The sequence below is a fragment of the Dama dama genome, chromosome 9, assembly GCF_033118175.1.
Source record: "Dama dama isolate Ldn47 chromosome 9, ASM3311817v1, whole genome shotgun sequence".
Classification (NCBI taxonomy): domain Eukaryota; kingdom Metazoa; phylum Chordata; class Mammalia; order Artiodactyla; family Cervidae; genus Dama; species Dama dama.
This window is the reverse complement of record NC_083689.1, coordinates 76,811,281-76,830,741: the sequence shown is the minus strand read 5'-3', so window position 1 is coordinate 76,830,741 and position 19,461 is coordinate 76,811,281. Positions and strand designations below refer to the sequence as shown.

The following is a 19,461-nucleotide window of genomic DNA, read 5'->3' as shown; positions in this document are numbered from 1 at the left end:
TTTCACTATAACCTTGCAAAAAAAAAAAGAGAGAAGCCCTATTTTTAAACCGAACTTCATATGTATTTCTAAAATTTTTTGTGTTTTTGTTTTTAATATTGTATTTTTAAAAGTCTAACCTCTACTCTAGATTTTTAATCTTTGTTTTTCAGTATATGATATAAATTGTGGACATTTAAGAATCCAATATTCAGTTCCCTTTTTTATTCAGGAGTGTGTTGATTACTCTCTCCCACTTTGACTCTCCGTTTTCTACCTCAGAACACCTCTATTTCCTCCTTTCCCCTTCTCTTCCCAATCCAGTTCTGTGAATCTTTGTAGGTGACTGGGCTACGGAGAACACTCTGGGAACAGACAACTGCGTAGATCTGTCTCTCTCCTCTTGAGTCCCCCTTTTTCTCCTCCTGCTCATCTCTATCGCCCTCTTCCCTCTCCTCTTTTTCATGTAACTCTGTGAACCTCTCTGGGTGTCCCTCACGGTGGAGAATCTTTTCATCATTAACCTAGAAGTTTTATTATCAGTGCTGTATAGTTGGAGAAGTCTTGAGACTACTGGAAGAATAAAACTGAAATCCAGAGGCAGGAGACTTAAGCCCAAAACCTGAGAGCACCAGAAAACTCCTGACACACAGAACGTTAAGCAATAAGAGACCATCCAAAAGCCTCCATACCTACACTGAAAGCAACCACCACCCAAGAGCCAGTAAGTTTCAGAGCAAGACATACCACGCAAATTCTCCAGCAACACAGGAACAGAGCCCTGAGTGTCAACTTACAGGCTGCCCAAAGTCACACATAACACATAGACCCATCTCAAAACTCATTACTGGGCACTCCATTGCACTCCATAGAGAAGAAATCCACTTCCACGCACCAGAACACCGATGCAAACTTCCCTAACCAGGAAACCTTGACAAGCCAATCGTCTAACCCCACCCACTAGGTGAAACCTCCACAATAAAAAGGAATCACAGACCTCCAGAATACAGAAAGCCCACTCCAAACACAGCAATCTAAACAAGATGAAAAGGCAGAGAAATACCCAACAGGTAAAGGAACATGAAAAATGCCCACCAAGTCAAACAAAAGAGGAGGAGAGAGGGAATCTACCTGAAAAAGAATTTAGAATAATGATAATAAAAATAATCCAAAATCTTGAAAACAAAATGGAGTTACAGATAAATAGCCTGGAGACAAAGATAGAGAAGATGCAAGAAATGTTTAATAAAGACCTAGAAGAAATAAAAAAGAGTCAATTAAAAATGAATAATGCAATAAATGAGATCAAAAACACTCTGGAGGGAACCAAGAGTAGAATAATGGAGGCAGAAGATAGGATAAGTGAGGTAGAAGATAAAATGGTGGAAATAAATGAAGCAGAGAGGAAAAAAGAAACAAGGATCAAAAGAAATGAGGACAACCTCAGGGACCTCTGGGACAATGTGAAGCACCCCAACATTCAAATCATAGGATTCCCAGAAGAAGAAGACAAAAGGAAAGGCCATGAGAAAATACTCGAGGAGATAATAGCTGAAAACTTCCCTAAAATGGGGAAGGAAATAGCCACCCAAGTCCAAGAAACCCAGAGAGTCCCAAACAGGATAAACCCAAGGCGAAACACCCCAAGACACATATTAATCAAATTAACAAAGATCAAACACAAAGAACAAATATTAAAAGCAGCAAGGGAGAAACAACAAATAACACAAAAAGGGATTCCCATAAGGATAACAGCTGGTCTATCAATAGAAACCCTCCAGGCCAGAAGGGAATGGCAGGACATACTGAAAGTAATGAAAGAGAATAACCTACAACCTAGATTACTGTACCCAGCAAGGATCTCATTCAGATATGAAGGAGAATTCAAAAGCTTTACAGACAAGCAAAAGCTGAGAGAATTCAGCACCACCAAACCAGCTCTTCAACAAATGCTAAAGGATCTTCTCTAGACAGGAAACACAGAAAGGTTGTATAAATGTGAACCCAAAACAACAAAGTAAATGTCAACGGGACCATATCTATCAATAATTACCTTAAATGTAAATGGGTTGAACGCCCCAACCAAAAGACAAAGATTGGCTGAATGGATACAAAAACAAGACCCCTATATATGCTGTCTACAAGAGACCCACCTCAAAACAAGAGACACATACAGACTAAAAGTGAAGGGCTGGAAAAAAATATTACATGCAAGCGGAGAACAAAAGAAAGCAGGAATTGCAATACAATACTCATATCAGATAAAATAGACTTTCAAATAAAGGATGTGAAAAGAGACAAAGAAGGACACTATATAATGATCAAAGGATCAATCAAAGAAGAAGATATAACAATTATAAATATATATGCACCCAACATAGGAGCACCGCAATATGTAAGGCAAACGCTAATGAGTATGAAAGAGGAAATTAATAGTAACACAATAATAGTGGGAGATTTTAATACCCCACTCACAACTATGGATAGATCAACTAGACAGAAAATTAACAAGGAAACACAAACTTTAAATGACACATTGGATCAGCTAGACCTAATTGATATCTATAGGACATTTCACCCCAAAACAATCAACTTCACCTTTTTCTCAAATGCACATGGAACCTTCTCCAGAATAGATCACATCCTGGGCCATAAATCTAGTCTTGGTAAATTCAAAAAAATTGAAATCATTCCAGTCACCTTTTCTGACCACAGTGAAGTAAGATTAGATCTCAACTACAGGAAAAAAATTGTTAAAAATTCAAACATATGGAGGCTAAATAACATGCTTCTGAATAACCAACAAATCATAGAAGAAATCAAAAAAGAAATCAAAATATGCATAGAAATGAATGAAAATGAAAACACAACAACCCAAAACCTATGGGACACTGTAAAAGCAGTGCTAAGGGGAAGGTTCATAGCATTACAGGCTTACCTCAAGAAACAAGAAAAAAGTCAAATAAATAACCTAACTCTATACCTAAAGCAACTAGAGAAGGAAGAAATGAAGAACCTCAGGGTTAGTAGAAGGAAGGAAATCTTAAAAATCAGGGCAGAAATAAATGCAAAAGAAACTAAAGAGACCATAGCAAAAATCAACAAAGCTAAAAGCTGGTTTTTTGAAAAAATAAACAAAATTGACAAACCATTAGCAAGACTCATTAAGAAACAAAGGGAGAAGAACCAAATTAACAAAATTAGAAATGAAAATGTGATCACAACAGACAACACTGAAATACAAAGGATCATAAGAGACTACTACCAGCAGCTCTATGCCAATAAAATGGACAACTTGGATGAAATGGACAAATTCTTAGAAAAGTATAACTTTCCAAAACTGAACCAGGAAGAAATAGAAGATCTTAACAGACCCATCACAAGCAAGGAAATCGAAACTGTCATCAAAAATCTTCCAGCAAACAAAAGCCCAGGACCAGATGGCTTCACAGCTGAATTCTACCAAAAATTTAGAGAAGAGCTAACACCTATCTTACTCAAACTCTTCCAGAAAACTGCAGAAGGTAAACTTCCAAACTCATTCTATGAGGCCACCATCACCCTAATTCCAAAACCAGACAAAGATGCCACAAAAAAAGAAAACTACAGGCCAATATCACTGATGAACATAGATGCAAAAATCCTTAACAAAATTCTAGCAAACAGAATCCAACAACATATTAAAAAAATCATACACCATGACCAAATGGACTTTATCCCAGGAATGCAAGGATTCTTTAATATCCGCAAGTCAATCAATGTAATACACCACATTAACAAATTGAAAGATAAAAACCATATGATTCTCTCAATAGATGCAGAGAAAGCCTTTGACAAATCCAACACCCATTTATGACTAAAACTCTCCAGAAAGCAGGAATAGAAGGAACATACCTCAACATAATAAAAGCTATATATGACAAACCCACAGCAAGCATTACTCTCAATGGTGAAAAACTGCAAGCATTTCCCCTGAAATCAGGAACAAGACAAGGGTGCCCACTCTCACCACTACTATTCAACATAGTGTTGGAAGTTCTGGCCACAGCAATCAGAGCAGAAAAAGAAGTAAAATGAATCCAGATAGGAAAAGAAGAAGTGAAACTCTTGCTGTTTGCAGATGACATGATCCTCTACATAGAAAACCCTAGACTCTACCAGAAAATTACTAGAGCTAATCAATGAATATAGTAAAGTTGCAGGATATAAAATTAACACACAGGGAGGGGGGATCGGGATGGGGAATACATGTAAATCTATGGCTGATTCATATCAATGTATGACAAAAAAAAAAAAAATTAACACACAGAAATCCCTTGCATTCCTATACACTAACAATGAGAAAACAGAAAGAGAAATTAAGGAAACAATACCATTCACCATTGCAACAAAAAGAATAAAATATTTAGCAGTATATCTACCTAAAGAAACAAAAGACCTATACATAGAAAACTATGAAACACTGATGAAAGAAATCAAAGAGGACACAAACAGATGGAGCAACATACCGTGTTCATGGATTGGAAGAATCAATATTGTCAAAATGGCTATTCTACCCAAAGAAATCTATAGATTCAATGCAATCCCTATTAAGCTACCAACAGTATCTTTCACAGAACTAGAACAAATAATTTCACAATTTGTATGGAAATACAAAAAACCTCGAATAGCCAAAGCAACCTTGAGAAAGAAGAATGGAACTGGAGGAATCAACCTGCCTGACTTCAGGCTCTACTACAAAGCCACAGTCATCAAGACAGTGTGGTACTGGCACAAAGACAGAAATATAGATCAATGGAACAGAATAGAAAGCCCAGAGATAAATCCACAAACCTATGGACACCTTCTCTTCGACAAAGGAGGCAAGGACATACAATGGAAAAAAGACAACCTCTTGAACAAGTGGTGCTGGGAAAACTGGTCAACCACTTGTAAAAGAATGAAACTAGAACACTTTCTAACACCATACACAAAAATAAACTCAAAATGGATTAAAGATCTAAATGTAAGACCAGAAACTATAAAACTCCTAGAGGAGAACATAAGCAAAACACTCTCCGACATAAACCACAGCAGGATCCTCTATGACCCACCTCCCAGAATATTGGAAATAAAAGCAAAAATAAACAAATGGGACCTAATGAAACTTAAAAGCTTTTGCACAACAAAGGAAACTATACGCAAGGTGAAAAGACAGCCCTCAGATTGTGAGAAAATACTAGCAAATGAAGCAACAGGCAAAGGATTAATCTCAAAAATATACAAGCAACTCCTGCAGCTCAATTCCAGAAAAATAAATGACCCAATAAAAAAATGGGCCAAAGATCTAAACAGACATTTCTCCAAAGAAGACATACAGATGGCTAACAAACACATGAAAAGATGCTCAACATCACTCATTATTAGAGAAATGCAAATCAAAACCACAATGAGGTACCATTACACGCCAGTCAGGATGGCTGCTATCCAAAAGTCTACAAGCAATAAATGCTGGAGAGGGTGTGGAGAAAAGGGAACCCTCTTACACTGTTGGTGGGAATGCAAACTAGTACAACTGCTATGGAGAACAGTGTGGAGATTTCTTAAAAAACTGGAAATAGAACTGCCATATGACCCAGCAATCCCACTTCTGGGCATACACACCGAGGAAACCAGATCTGAAAGAGACACGTGCACCCCAATGTTCATCGCAGCACTGTTTATAATAGCCAGGACATGGAAGCAACCTAGATGTCCATCAGCAGATGAATGGATAAGGAAGGTGTGGTACATATACACCATGGACTATTACTCAGCCATTAAAAAGAATACATTTGAATCAGTTCTAATGAGATGGATGAAACTCGAGCCCATTATACAGGGTGAAGTAAGCCAGAAAGATAAAGAACATTACAGCATACTAACAGATATATATGGAATTTAGAAAGATGGTAATGATAACCCTATATGCAAAACAGAAAAAGAGACATAGATGTACAAAACAGACTTTTGGACTCTGTGGGAGAAGGCGAGGGTGGGATGTTTCGAGAGAACAGCATCGAAACATGTACATTATCTATAGTGAAACAGATCACCAGCGCAGGTTGGATGCATGAGACAAGTGCTTGGGCCTGGTGCACTGGGAAGACCCAGAGGGATTGGGTAGAGAGGGAGGTGTGAGGGGGGATCGGGATGGGGAATACATGTAAATCCATGGCTGATTCATGTCAATGTATGACAAGACCCACTGCGGTATTGTAAAGTGATTAGCCTCCAACTAATAAAAATAAATGAAAAAAATAAAAATAAAAAGCAGAGACATTACTTTGCCAACAAAGGTCTGTCTGGTCAAAGCTATGGTTTGTCCAGTGGTCATGTATGGATGTGAGAGTCGGACTGTGAAGAAAGCTGAGCACCGAAGAATTGATACTTTTGAACTGTGGTGTTGGAGAAGACTCTTGAGAGTCCCTTGAAGTGCAACGAGATCCAACCAGTCCATCCTAAAGGAGATAAGTCCTGGGTGTTCATTGGAAGGACTGATGCTGAAGCTGAAACTCCAATACTTTGGTCACCTTATGCGAAGAGTTGACTCATTGGAAAAGACCCTGATGCTGGGAGGGATTGGGGGCAGGAGGAGAAGGGGACGACAGAGGGTGAGATGGCTGGATGGCATCACCGACTCGATGGGCATGAGTTTGAGTAAACTCCGGGAGTTTGTGATGGACAGGGAGGCCTGGCGTGCTGTGGTTCATGGGGTCCCAAAGAGTCGGACACAACTGAGCGACTGAAGTGAACTGAATTTATTCCCAGAGCAAGTGACTTCATTTACAACAGAATTTAGAGTAGTTCAAGCTGAAGGGTGCCCTTAAGAACAGTAGAGGCTGTGTGGTGCAAGGGAATGGGAAGTGATTAAAAACTGGGCTAAACTGTAAATTGCCTAGTTTGTAGAAGAGAAGTGGTGAATAGGACAGGTGGGAGGGGACCTCCTGTAGCCAGAACAAAGTCAATCACTGACCTAAGACACAATTCCAACAAAGGAACCAGAATTAGACTGGATTAATCTGTAGAGGAATTTATGACCTGGGGCAATGTTGAAAATAACAGAGGGGAGCCAGCAACTATGTGTGATCAGGGAGAGAGGGAGGCAGCCGTACCCAAACCAGAGTCATCTCAGGGTGACTGTGGACACACCTGACACTTAACCTCTCTCAGCAGCAACATCAGAGGCAGAAACTAGTGGGCGGTAGGGAGGAGGAATACACTTCACTAAACAAGAAAATAACAACATACCTGTAAGGGGACAGCAGTACCCAGAGGTGCTACAATACATTGTCTAAAACATCCATTTTCTAACAGAAAAAGTACAAAGTATGCAAACAGGAAAGCATGATTTACATACTGGGGAAAAGCAGGCAACAAAAACTGCTTGTTTCTGTCTCAACAAAAACTGAGAGTTATCCAATATTGAACTTATCCAAAAAAGGGTTTAAAGCCATTATAAACATGTTTGCAGAAGTAAAGGAACTTAAAAAAAAGGGAGTAGACTCAAAATTCCTAGAATCAGAAATGAAAGAGCGGCCATTGCTACTGACAGTATCAAAATAAAAAGGAATATAAGGGGATATGGCACACAATTGTGAATCAACACATCAGAAAATGAAATGGACATATTCCTAGAAAGACACAAACTATTGAAACTGTCTCAAGAAGAAATAGTCAATCTGAGGTAGGATTGTATTGCTATAAACTTCCCTCTTAGAACTGCTTTTGCTGCATCCCATAGGTTTTGAGTTGAAATAGTCAGTCTGAATAGACCTAGTATAAGTGAAGAGATTGAATTACTGATCAAAAACCATCCACAGAGAGAAGTCCAGGTCCAGGTGCCTTCACCACTGAATTCCATTACACATTCAGTAAAGAATTAAAACCAATAATTCATGAACTATTCCATAAATAGAAAGGGTGAAACACTTCCCAACTCATTTTATGAAGTCAGCATTATCCTGATAAAATAAAAACCACCCAGCCCAATATCAATAGAAATAAATGTTACTTTACAAACCGATTTGAGATTGCTATTTTCATCTTTCAATTTCACAACATGCTTGATTTTTTGCTTTAGATTCTGATGACCCAATAATTTAGCATATGAATCTCTTAGATTATTTAGTTGTTCCTGAGCCGCACCATGTTCATTCAACAAAGCCTGTTTCTCTGCTTCAAATGCATCCAGTTGTAGCTGAAAAAAGATTTTTTTGTAAAGTTAAGACTTAAAACTATTAAATCCTACTTGACTCATATTAACTATAAGGAAAACTAAAGTGAAAGAAAGTAAAAAGGCAAAAGACAGGACTTCCCTGGTGGTCCAGTGACTAAGACTGCAGAAGACTGCAGGCTCCCAATGCAGGGGGCAAGGTTTGATCCCTGGTTGGGGAACTAGATCCCACATGCTGCAATTAAGACCCGGTGCAGCCAAATAAGTAAATAAATATTTAAATAAGAAACTCAACAACTACAACAACAAAAAAGGCAAAAGACAAAAATACATTATATTGACTTACTCTTAGGGCTCGCCATAAATTGTCTTTTTTTTTTTTTTTTAATAAAAAGTTGTTTTTCATTTCAAAGATCAATGAAACAGAAAGAAAGAAACAGGGAAAGAAGACCTGCTAGCTGGCCTAATCTGTATTACCACAACACATTATAATCAATACTGTCTTCTGACTCTAAATACCCAGATTCGCATTTATCCTATAAGTGTTAATTAGAGCAACACTGAGAAAGATCATAACAAAATAAGTGTCATAAATTTACATAAATGATCAAAAGTTCATATCAGGAGAGCCTTCTAAGGTATTAACTTTTAAGAATCTTATTAAGGGGTAATATTTAGGCCTATAAAGGCCATATTAAAAATGTATGCATAATAATATAGCAACATCTATAATAAACCTCCTGTAATAGGAAGTTGGATTGGCACTGTAAATGCACAGCAAAATGATCTTTCAGAAGAACCATGTCACTGTCATGCCTGTGACAGGGAACAATACAGATTCTCAAATACAAATAAAGTTAAGTCCTAATTGACAGACCTGAAAAGGCTTTGTTTTATTATATAATTCTTCATAGAGGAGACGCCACTTATTCACTTCCTCAGTTAATTCTGCTATTGAGTTTTCTTTTCCAGTTTTTCTGTAAGGGAAGATTAAATTTAAAAACACAGTATACTAGAAAAAATAACTTGAGATGCATGGCATTTCTGTTTTCAACCTAGATTACCTTGCTTCTTCCTCTTCCAGTTGTTTCTTAAAGTCTTCGCTTTGTTGCTTGAGTTGGTTCTGCAAATCAGTTATTCTTTTAAGAGAAGAAACTGTAATTTCTTTAATTTCTGCTTCTTTAAGTGCTGATTTGGTCTGCAGATCTAGAAGCATCCTTGGGTTTGAGAGAGAAGAGTTCATTAAGAAAGTTACAGCCATTTCAATTACCTTTTTAAAAAAAAGAATCTCAAAGAACTGTTAAGAATTATACTTTTCAAACTATGTAAATTCATAATTCATCACTGAAGATCACCGAAAGCAAGCCATGGGACGAGTTTTCTGCATCATTTAGTAGCTGGCTTGCAGCAACATCCAATTGTCCTAATGGTTCTAAGACCACAGGTATGGGCAGGCTTTATTTCTCCTACAATACCTTGCATATTCTTGATTTGAGTTCTCAGTTGTCAATATCTGATCTCGGGCATCCTCTGCACTTTGCTCAGCCTTGGCCAGTTTTTCCTTAAGTGACTCATTCTGCACCTTAAGATCTTCTAGCTCACTTGCTGTTGATGCTTTATAGCTTATTAAAAAAAAAAAAAAAAGGGTAAAGGATTTTTCTAACTCATGTATACACAACAAATCTATAGCTGATTGGTTTACATTTTATACACTTTTAGGTGAAACAAACAAAACCTTATCTATTTTCACATTTGCACAGGTAAAAATTCAATGTTTTGAAGTCAACTTAATACTTAACATGAACTTATATGACTTACGCAGTTCCTTTAAAGAAAAGAGTCAAGTGCCTACTATGGGTGGAATCTATGAACAAAGATGAAAAGAAATCAACTACCAAACATGGAAATTACCTCAAAACAAAAAACCCACACAATCCCTCTACCTACTGTCATACTTTATTATCTTGAGAGTAAGAGAGAGAAAAAAATGCCTCTTCAGGTTGTTGCAAAATAAAAGGAAACATAAATACATAATTAACTTTGTTCTAAGTGTTTTGAAGGAAAACTACAGAACCTGTTGGCTGATAAAACTGGAGAACCTACATTTTGCTTCATGACTCAGAAAAGGCTTTTCTGAGGAATTTACAGTTCAGTTGAGATACGATGGGTAAGAAGGATTTAGCGAGCCGACTGGGGAAAGTACTTCAGAGGGAAAAGAGGCGTATATGCTCGGAGGCAGTAGAACATAGTCCATTAAGAGCTGGGAATGGGGCTTGCCTGGTGGCTCAGTGGTAAATAATCCGCCTGTGAATGCAGGAGACTTGGGTTCAATCCCCGGTCTGGGGAAGACCCCACATGCTGTGGAGCAACTAAGCCTGTGGCCACAACTGCTGAGCCTGTGCTGTAACTACTGAACTCAAGGGCCCCAGAGCCCACGCTCCTCAGCAAGAACAGCGACCTCATTGATAAGCCCGCGCACTGCAGTTAGAGCAGCCCCCACTCACCGCAACGAGAGAAAGGCCCGCACAGCCACGCAAACCCAGCACAGCCAAAACTACATAAATAAAATCTTAACCGTAAAAAAAAAGAGCTGTGACAGGAGTCTGATGAACGAGCGAGGCAGCAGCAGAAACAAGAGGCATGAGTCCTTGCTGGTGGGGCACAGTGGGCTTACCTGAATGATAAAGGGCATACTTCAAAGGTCTCTTAAGTAAGTGTGTAGATTATTCCAGAGATACGCGAAGAACTGACTGGGGAGGGACAGGAATGCTGAACTGGAGGATTAACCAGAGGGCGATTATTTTTTAGCCCAGGTGAGTGGTAAAGGCGGCTTGGACCAAGGAGCTGGCAAAAGAAAGATGTGAGATCTCTTTTGGAGGCAGAATGGAAAAAATCAAGAAAGAGATTGAATGTTGGGAGAAAGGGAGAGAAGATGATTACGATGACTCAAGATTTATGGAAGGAGAAACTCAGAAGATGGAGATGTCACCAACTGCAATCAACAAGAATGAGACACGAGAGGGACAAAGGGAGACAAAGATGATCCAGAGTTGTTTTGGTGGGGTTAATACCAGATGACGGTGAGAGATCTACTTGAAGTCAAGTAGGCAGCTGAATATATGGGTAGAGGATGAAAGGAGAGGTCAGGTTTGAAGAAACAAATTTTAATGCTACTCGCATACTAATGGTGACTGACATCACAGAATAACTAAAAGTCTCTAAAGGCACTAGTTTTCAAAGTAACAAGAAGGAAAATCTCTTTTCAGAGTTGAGAACAGCACTAAAAGTTATATATGTATATAGTTGTTCAGTTGCTCAGTAGTGTCCAACTGTTTGTAACTTCATGGACTACAAGACAACAGGCTTCCCTGTCCTTCACCATTTCCTGGAGCTTGCTCAAACTCATGTCCATTGAGTCAGTGATGCCATCCAATCATCTTGTCCTCTTTTGTTCCCTTCTCCTGCCCTCAATCATTCCCACATCACAGTCTCTTCTAATGAGTCGGCTCTTTGTCACAGGTGGCCAAAGTACTGGAGCTTCAGCATCAGTTCTTCCCAACAATATGCAGGGTTGGTTTCCTTCAGGATTCACCAGTTTGATCTTGCAGTTCAAGAGACTCGCAAGAGTCTTTTCCAACACCACAGTTCAAAAGCATCAATTCGTCAGTGCTCAGCCTTCTTTATGGTCCAACTCACGTATCCATACGTGACTACTGGAAAAACCAAAGCTTTGACTACACGGATCTTTGTTGGCAAAGTAATGTCTCTGCTTTTTAATATGCTGTCTAGGTTTGTTATATATATATTAATTTATATGTATGCTGACATATAAAAATTAAAATACATAGGGGCTTCCCCAGTCGTCCAGTGGTTAACACTCTGCACTTCCACTGTAGGGAGAATGAGTTTGATCCCTGATTGGGGAACTAAAATCCCACATGTCACACAGCATGGCCAAAAACTTAAAACAAAACAAAACATATATATACACACATACAAACATACACACACATACATATATATATATGATATGTATGTCAAAATAGATCAGATGCAGGAACACACCACTGAGATTAGAAGGTACTAGTTAATGAATGGGTACTAGGCAATTGATTATCCATGGCAATTGATTATCCATTTGGAAAAAGAAATGTGAATTTTATCCCTTTATCACTACACATACAGAAATCAGTTCTAGGTGGAAAAATGAAAAGTATAATTTTGAAACTTAGAAAAAAAATAGGTGAATATCTTTATTTAAGTTCTTGGGATAGAAAGAAGTTTTTGTAAGCAAAAGTGTTCACATAAAACTCTGTACGTTTAACTACACTAAAATCAAGAATTGCCATTCATCACAGGAAACCATAAAGAAAATAAAAAGATAAGCCACACTCTGTAAGATATTTGCCACCCATATCGCTGATAAAAACCCTACAAATCAACCAAGAAAAGATAATCCTCTAAAGAAATGAACAAAAGTCACATATAAGCTTTTTACAGAAAAGGAAAAATGAATTATCCACAAGAAGAGGTCCTTTTACATTTAGTATACCGGCAAAATTTATGAAGTCTAACAAGCTTTGGAGAGGAGGTAGATGAATGAGAACTCAAACATCACTCTTGGGAGTGTAGATTTTCACCCCTCCTTTGTAAAATGATTTGAATTAAAGTTGAACATTCACTTAAATGTGACTTTAGAGTAATTCTTACAGGTATAGAAGACGAGACCACAAGAATATTCACAGTACTGTTAATAAAATGAAAGAAATGGGAAACAAACCAAAAGCCCAAAGTGAGAATGGATAAATAGTGGTAGACTGATAGATCAAATAGTCTATAACAGAGGATGAGATGGTTGGATGGCATCATTGACTCAATTGACATAAGTTTGAGCAAACTCCAGGAGACAGTGAAGGACAGGGAAGGCTGGTGTGCTGCAGTCCATGAGGTCACACTTAGTCATATGACTAATGACTGAACAACAATTCTGTAACAGTGACCATGAATAAACTATAGCCTCAGGCAATATTGTGATTCAATCTTAAAAACATACATAATGCAGAGTTGAAAAGGTAAGTCCCAGGATATGGCATACACTACCAGGACATTTTTGGTGAAGTTCTGGAAAAAGCAAAATTAGGTAATATAGTATTCACATGGACATCATTATAAAATATTACACAGGAAAAAAGTAAGGAAGTAACTGATGTAGATTTTGAGGTGGTGTTACATTTTGGGGGGAGGAATGAAGATGGGACAGTGGAGGATTCATATAGATAGCAAGCTGTTGAAACTCTTTTGGTTTATAGGTTGTCTTCTATGAGCTCATGCATGCTAATTTTACCTTTATGATTTAGGATTTATGTACACATTGTATCTTTTTACTGAATATACTAAAATACATATAAGAAGAGCCCTCCACCCAAAATTATATAAAGTAAATACAGTAAGTAAAAATGTTAACATTAATACACGCAGTGTGAGACTGTGTGATGTACTAGTGTTTGCTGTATTATCCTTTGTAATTTGTAGTGCCCTCCAAAATAAACTTGTTTTAAAAAAAGGAAAATAAGTAGACTGGATAGGAAGTAGATACACTATAACATCTAACAAGAAGATGGGCTATGAGATTGTATTATAAACTATAAATATAAACTACTATATATAGGATGAATAAACAATGAAGTCCTAGTGTACAGTACAGGCAACTTATATTCAATATCTTGAAATAAACCATAATGGAAAAGAATATGTAAAGGAATGTATCTATATGTACAGTAGAAATTAACACACGGTAAATCAATTATACTTAAATAAAATAAATTAAAGAAAAAATGATGGACTATAAACATGAGGAGGATTTGGGGGTAAGAACGGTATTGGGAATGAAAAGTGCAGAAAGAAGTGGGGGGTGAAGGGAGATTTAAAAAGACGTATTTTTAAAGACGAAGGCACATTAATATGTTTTAATACTGACTGGAAAAATTCTAGAAGAAAGGTTGAAAATTAAGAGATAAGGGATGAATGATGAAAAGACGCCACTAAAGGTTAAGGAATGAGATACCTCATCCATAATAGGAGGGAAGAAGATAGGGTAAGCATAGATGCAGGTACATTTATAGGTTCCATGGAGCGGAAATAAAAGCATTTGGATTCTTTGTGAGGAAAATGATGACATCAGGAGAGTCAGACAGATGTGTATGAAATCTGAAGTGGGTACTGGGAGAGGGATATTACTATATATTCTAAGACTACAGGTAACATGAAATACCCACTTATGATTGGGCATTGTGGAATTTAAAGTAATAACAATTGTTTTATTCAAGTAGTTTTGCTGACAGATGTCCCTAGGTAAACACCCCTTGCCTGCTCATGTATGTTTGAGAGAGCAGCCTCCCCATTAAAATACCTTTCAAATTGAGCAGTAACATCTTCCAGGTTCTGCACTGTACTGTTATGTTTTTCTTGCAAAAGCAGGGTGGCCTGAGTATGAGCAGCATTACTTTCCTCCAGTTCGGCTTCTTTCCTAAGGACAAGGAACGGTTAAAAGATAAGATGCTAACTGCATCTTAATTTAATATACCATTTAATATACCATTAGCTTAAGAAAGAGACTAGGATGTACCTTTGACACTGTGAATCACATATCCCACACTGGACAGCTTAGATCTACATTCATGATCTATATCTGCTAGCATGTTTATTTACATGCAGCTTCATCTTATCTTTCCCATTCTTATTTTACTTTTGTTTTCATTCTAATTTACTTACTTTTATTTTCATACCATATGTACTTATGTAGGTAGTTTAAACACTTTTGGGGAAGAAAGGAGATTAAAAAGATTCTAAGACAGAATCTTGGCAGCATCCAAGACTGAAGAATGTGAAGGATTATAAGTTAAGAAGCTCTTGGGTTGAATAAAATTTAATTCTCTGAATTAAGATATTTAGGGAACACTAGGTACAGTTAAGGTAACTTCATTTTAAGAGTTCTTTTGAAAAAATAATTACAAGACTATGTAGATTTATTGTGACTATACCAATAACCACAAAATAAATTACTAATTATTTAAAGATTTAACAACTTATTTAGGAGACTATTTTGCCTAGACAGAATGGCTTTCAAGTCATCTTTATAAATAGAGACTACAAATCTATACAGATTTTAAATATATGAATATTACATATTTCTACAATGGTGATAAACTTTATTTAACAGTCATATAAGCTTATAAGAGGTATTTTAAAGAACACACCGAACTAAAACTGTAAGAAGCATTATTCGCTTAAAGGCTAAGTTGGACACTGAAACAAGATATACAGTTGTTCAAATTCATTTTGGAATGAGCATAGAATTTTAAAAATACACACCACAGCTAAAAGCAATCAACTACTACTAAAAGATTTAAAATAAAAATACTTTTTCCTGGTCTCTAGAGGAATCCTGTCAACTTCTAAATTTTTCTCTTAATCCTGAAATTTCCACACTGGAAAGGACCTTACAAATAATCTCATAAAACTCCTTTATTTTGTATCTAATGAAAAGAAAACAAAAGAAATTAAGACAGCCTTGCTCAGAATCACACATTTAACTAACAGATCTAGTATTAAAATCTTTATCTCCTGACCTTTGAACTGACTTCTTTGAGTTAGAATAAATGATTATCTCATTTTTCTTTTTGAAATTGACATCATCCACTGAAGTTTCTCAATGTCCCTGTTCTCTGAGGCTGGCTGCAGTATGAAACAATCCCCCTAGTTATACTTTGGTACTGTTCCCCAAAATGCAGGCATATATAAAAAAATTTGGTGTTTTTTAAAATCACTAACCACTAAAAGAAAATAGAAAAGGGATTAATAAAGAAGCACCTAATAAGAGATAGATACATAGTTGTGATATAAGTGACGATTCTGTAACTTTATGTCTAGTTCTTTGCTGCTGCTGCTAAGTCACTTCAGTCGTGTCCAACTCTGTGTGACACCATAGACGGCAGCCCACCAGGCTCCCCGTCCCTGGGATTCTCCAGGCAAGAATACCGGAGTGGTTTGCCATTTCTTTCTCCAAAGCATGAAAGTGAAAAGTGAAAGTGAAGTCGCTGAGTCATGTCCGACTCTTAGGGACTCCATGGACCACAGCCTACCAGGCTCCTCCGTCCATGGGATTTTCCAGGCAAGAGTACTGGAGTGGGGTGCCATTGCCTTCTCCACTAGAAAATGTTTACTGCTGAGATCCCAAGGATTCAAGTATTTGTTTACCATTTGAACTCAAGAATCAACTTGGATATTGTAAATAAATGTGGTGAAGGGCATGTACTGTGAAAACAATATGAAATTAAACAAAGGGAAAAAAAAGGCACTGGATCTCAGGCTTTCTACTTTTAATGATACACTTTTTATTTCTGGATTTTCCCCAGTTCTGGTTGTTTCTTCCCCATTTTGGTTTTTGATCGTTATTTCTGAAAGTGTTTATGGCTCCCTCTTTGAACTTTAAATAAGAAAAGGGCATGGCTTCTGACTTGGGCTGTCATACTTGTCTATCGTACTTCCTACGCATGTACTTTACCTCTCTGTGTCTCTTCCTCATTTGTGGACTTCCCTGGTGGCCCAGTGGTTAAGAATTTGCCTGCTAATGGAGGAGACCATGGCTTCAGTCCCTGGTCTGGGAAGATTTCACCTGCCGCAGGGCAACTAAGCCTGTGCCACAAGAACTGAGCCTGCACTCTGGAGTCTGCATGGCAACGACTGAGCCCGTGTGTTAGAACTACTGAAGCCTGGGTGCCCCAGAGCCCATGAAAGTAGCCTCTGCTCACCACAACTAGAGAAAGCCTGCATGCAGCAATGAAAACAGCACAGCCGAAAGTAAACAAAATTAAAAAAAAAAAAAAATTCCTTATTTGTAAAGAAATTCCAACCTCACCACTCACATGATTGGTGTGAGAATCCCGAGAATGTACTAGAAAATAACTTTTAATTATAAACATGAAGTCCTATTAATACGAACCCTTTCAGCTTTTCTTCGAGGCGTTTTAGTTCTGCAGCTCTAGATTCTGCTTCCTCTTCCAGTTGCTTAAGCAGGTTTTCAGCTTGTTCCTCCTTTTGCTGTAATTTATCCAGCTCATCCAGGGCTTGCTTTAATTCTTCCTCAAAGAGAGTTCTCTCTCTTATCATTTCTTCTTGAAAAGAACATAGCTTCTGCTGAAGACCAGAGGATAATTCCTGCATATAAATAGAAAGTGAGCAAAATAATCTGAAAGGTTTTGACAATTTAATAATTAAATTTAATAATCTGTGAGATTTTACTAAGGACAAAAGAGAAGTACAAGTAATGAAGTATGGACACTAAACTCGAGAGCTTCTGAGAAACTAGAGAGATTCATATTCATTCTGTCGTGGATTATATCCTACCCTTTGCTAAGATTGGGGTAAATGTTATTTCAGTCTTTTCCCTATGCAACACACACTTCTTAGACAACTAAAATTATATTCTACAACTGGCTTTTATCATATATTTTTTCTCATATGATACTATATAAACAGTATTATGATTTCAATGTTATATAGAAATATTTAAAGTTATATAAGTAAATAAGAATAAATAAATACAAGTAAATCACCATTGCAAAAAAAATTGTAACATTACAAATAAACGAAAAATTGCCTTTGACTACTCCCCACCCCAATCTTAGTTTTCCCACTTCAGAGATAACCACTAAATTTTGCATTATAAGCCTTATGGTCTTTTTCTATATATCTACATTCTTTTAAAACATAAATTAAATAAACTGTGCATAAAAAGGTCATTTAAAATATCATAAAAATAGTTGTTGAGGTCTTTTCAAGTCAGTATATACAGATCTACCTAATTCCTTTGTCACTGCAAATTGCCCAACAATATATTTCACATTAGTTCACATGAGTACTTACTTGCTTGACTAATTCTCACCAAAAACATTCCTTTAATTATTATGACAAGTACAGTGTCTTCTCATTTTACAAGCTATCTGAATTTCTCCTGCTAAGAATTATCTGTTTCCATCCTAAGCCCATTAAAAAAACTTTATTGTTTAATTAAAAAAATTTTTTTGGCAGCATTGAGAGCCACGCAAGATCTCCATTCCTTGACCAGGGATCAAATGTGTGACCCCTGCAGTAGAAGCTCGGAGTCTTAACCACTGAATCATCAGGATTATTATTATTATTTTTTAATGAACTTCCTGTGTTTCTCATTGATATGTAAAATGTTCTTTATGTAATCTGGATTTCAAAGTAACATTTTGTTTTTTGTCTAATTAGACATTCTTTTACCACAGAACTGTAAATGCTTATATAGTAATCTAACACAAGAATGTGCTGAAAAAAAATTGAAACAATTTCCCTGTATTGTTTCAACTGTTGCTTAAATTTTTCAAATCATGAGTAACTTGGTGACATCAGTTAAATACGCAGCAAAGACATAATTACTTCCTCAGAATAAGATTCTAAAAGCAGGATTGCTGGACCAAAGGATATACACAATTTAAAGGTTTTCTGATACACAGGGAAAGGTATGACATAAAAGAAGCACCAGGCTTTTTTAATATTGTAAACTACCTTCTCTTGTTGCAGAAGTGAATCCATTTGCAATACTTTTTGTTGTAGCTCTTCATGTTCTTGTTTTTCAAGAATAGACCTCTGTTTTAAGCTTTGTATCTCAGAATTTAGATTTTCATCCCGTTCTCTGTTCCTATTGATGAGGTCTTCTAGAAAAGGAAAAATATTAACAATGCTGTAGTTAGATACTAATATTACCTTCGAAAAACCCAGATTCCCATGGTGGTTCAGAGCGTAAAGAATTTGCTCACAATGCGGGAGACCCAGGTTCAATCCCTGGGTTGGGAAGGTCCCCTGAAGAAGGGAATGGCAATCCACTCAAATATTCTTGCTTGGAGAATTCCATGGACAGAGAAGCCTGATAAGCTATAGTCCACGGGGTCACAAAGAGTCAGACATGACTGAGTAACTAACACATACACACACACACATACACACACACACACACACACACACACAGAGGTCAAGTACTTCCAAAGAGGGAAAAAAAATTCTGAAGTTCCTATTATTACTACATATAAAACAGTATATATGTTATATAATAAAATCCTCAAACCTCGCTCTATGTATCTACCAATTTTAAATGGCCACCCAATGAGGTCAACTGCATATATTTCAATCAAGACAAGCAACATATTAAAATAAACAGATAACAAATATCATAAAAGATAAAAATTCCCATGCACAGAACAAAATTT

The 19,461-nt window shown here is 37.0% G+C and overlaps 1 protein-coding gene across 4 annotated transcripts in view; it reads right to left on the bottom strand.

The window, feature by feature from the left end:
- Positions 1-19,461, bottom strand: part of HMMR (hyaluronan mediated motility receptor) — a 37,897-nt gene that overhangs the window by 4,907 nt on the left and 13,529 nt on the right. For all 4 annotated transcript variants that reach the window (XM_061151896.1, XM_061151898.1, XM_061151897.1 and 1 more), the window contains exons 10-16: positions 18,764-18,912; positions 17,175-17,389; positions 14,583-14,699; positions 9,649-9,795; positions 9,238-9,390; positions 9,051-9,150; positions 8,021-8,197 (exon numbers count right to left, since the gene is read on the bottom strand). In XM_061151896.1, the coding sequence (XP_061007879.1) occupies positions 8,021-8,197; positions 9,051-9,150; positions 9,238-9,390; positions 9,649-9,795; positions 14,583-14,699; positions 17,175-17,389; positions 18,764-18,912 (1,058 nt within the window). The remainder of the gene's footprint in view (positions 1-8,020; positions 8,198-9,050; positions 9,151-9,237; positions 9,391-9,648; positions 9,796-14,582; positions 14,700-17,174; positions 17,390-18,763; positions 18,913-19,461) is intronic.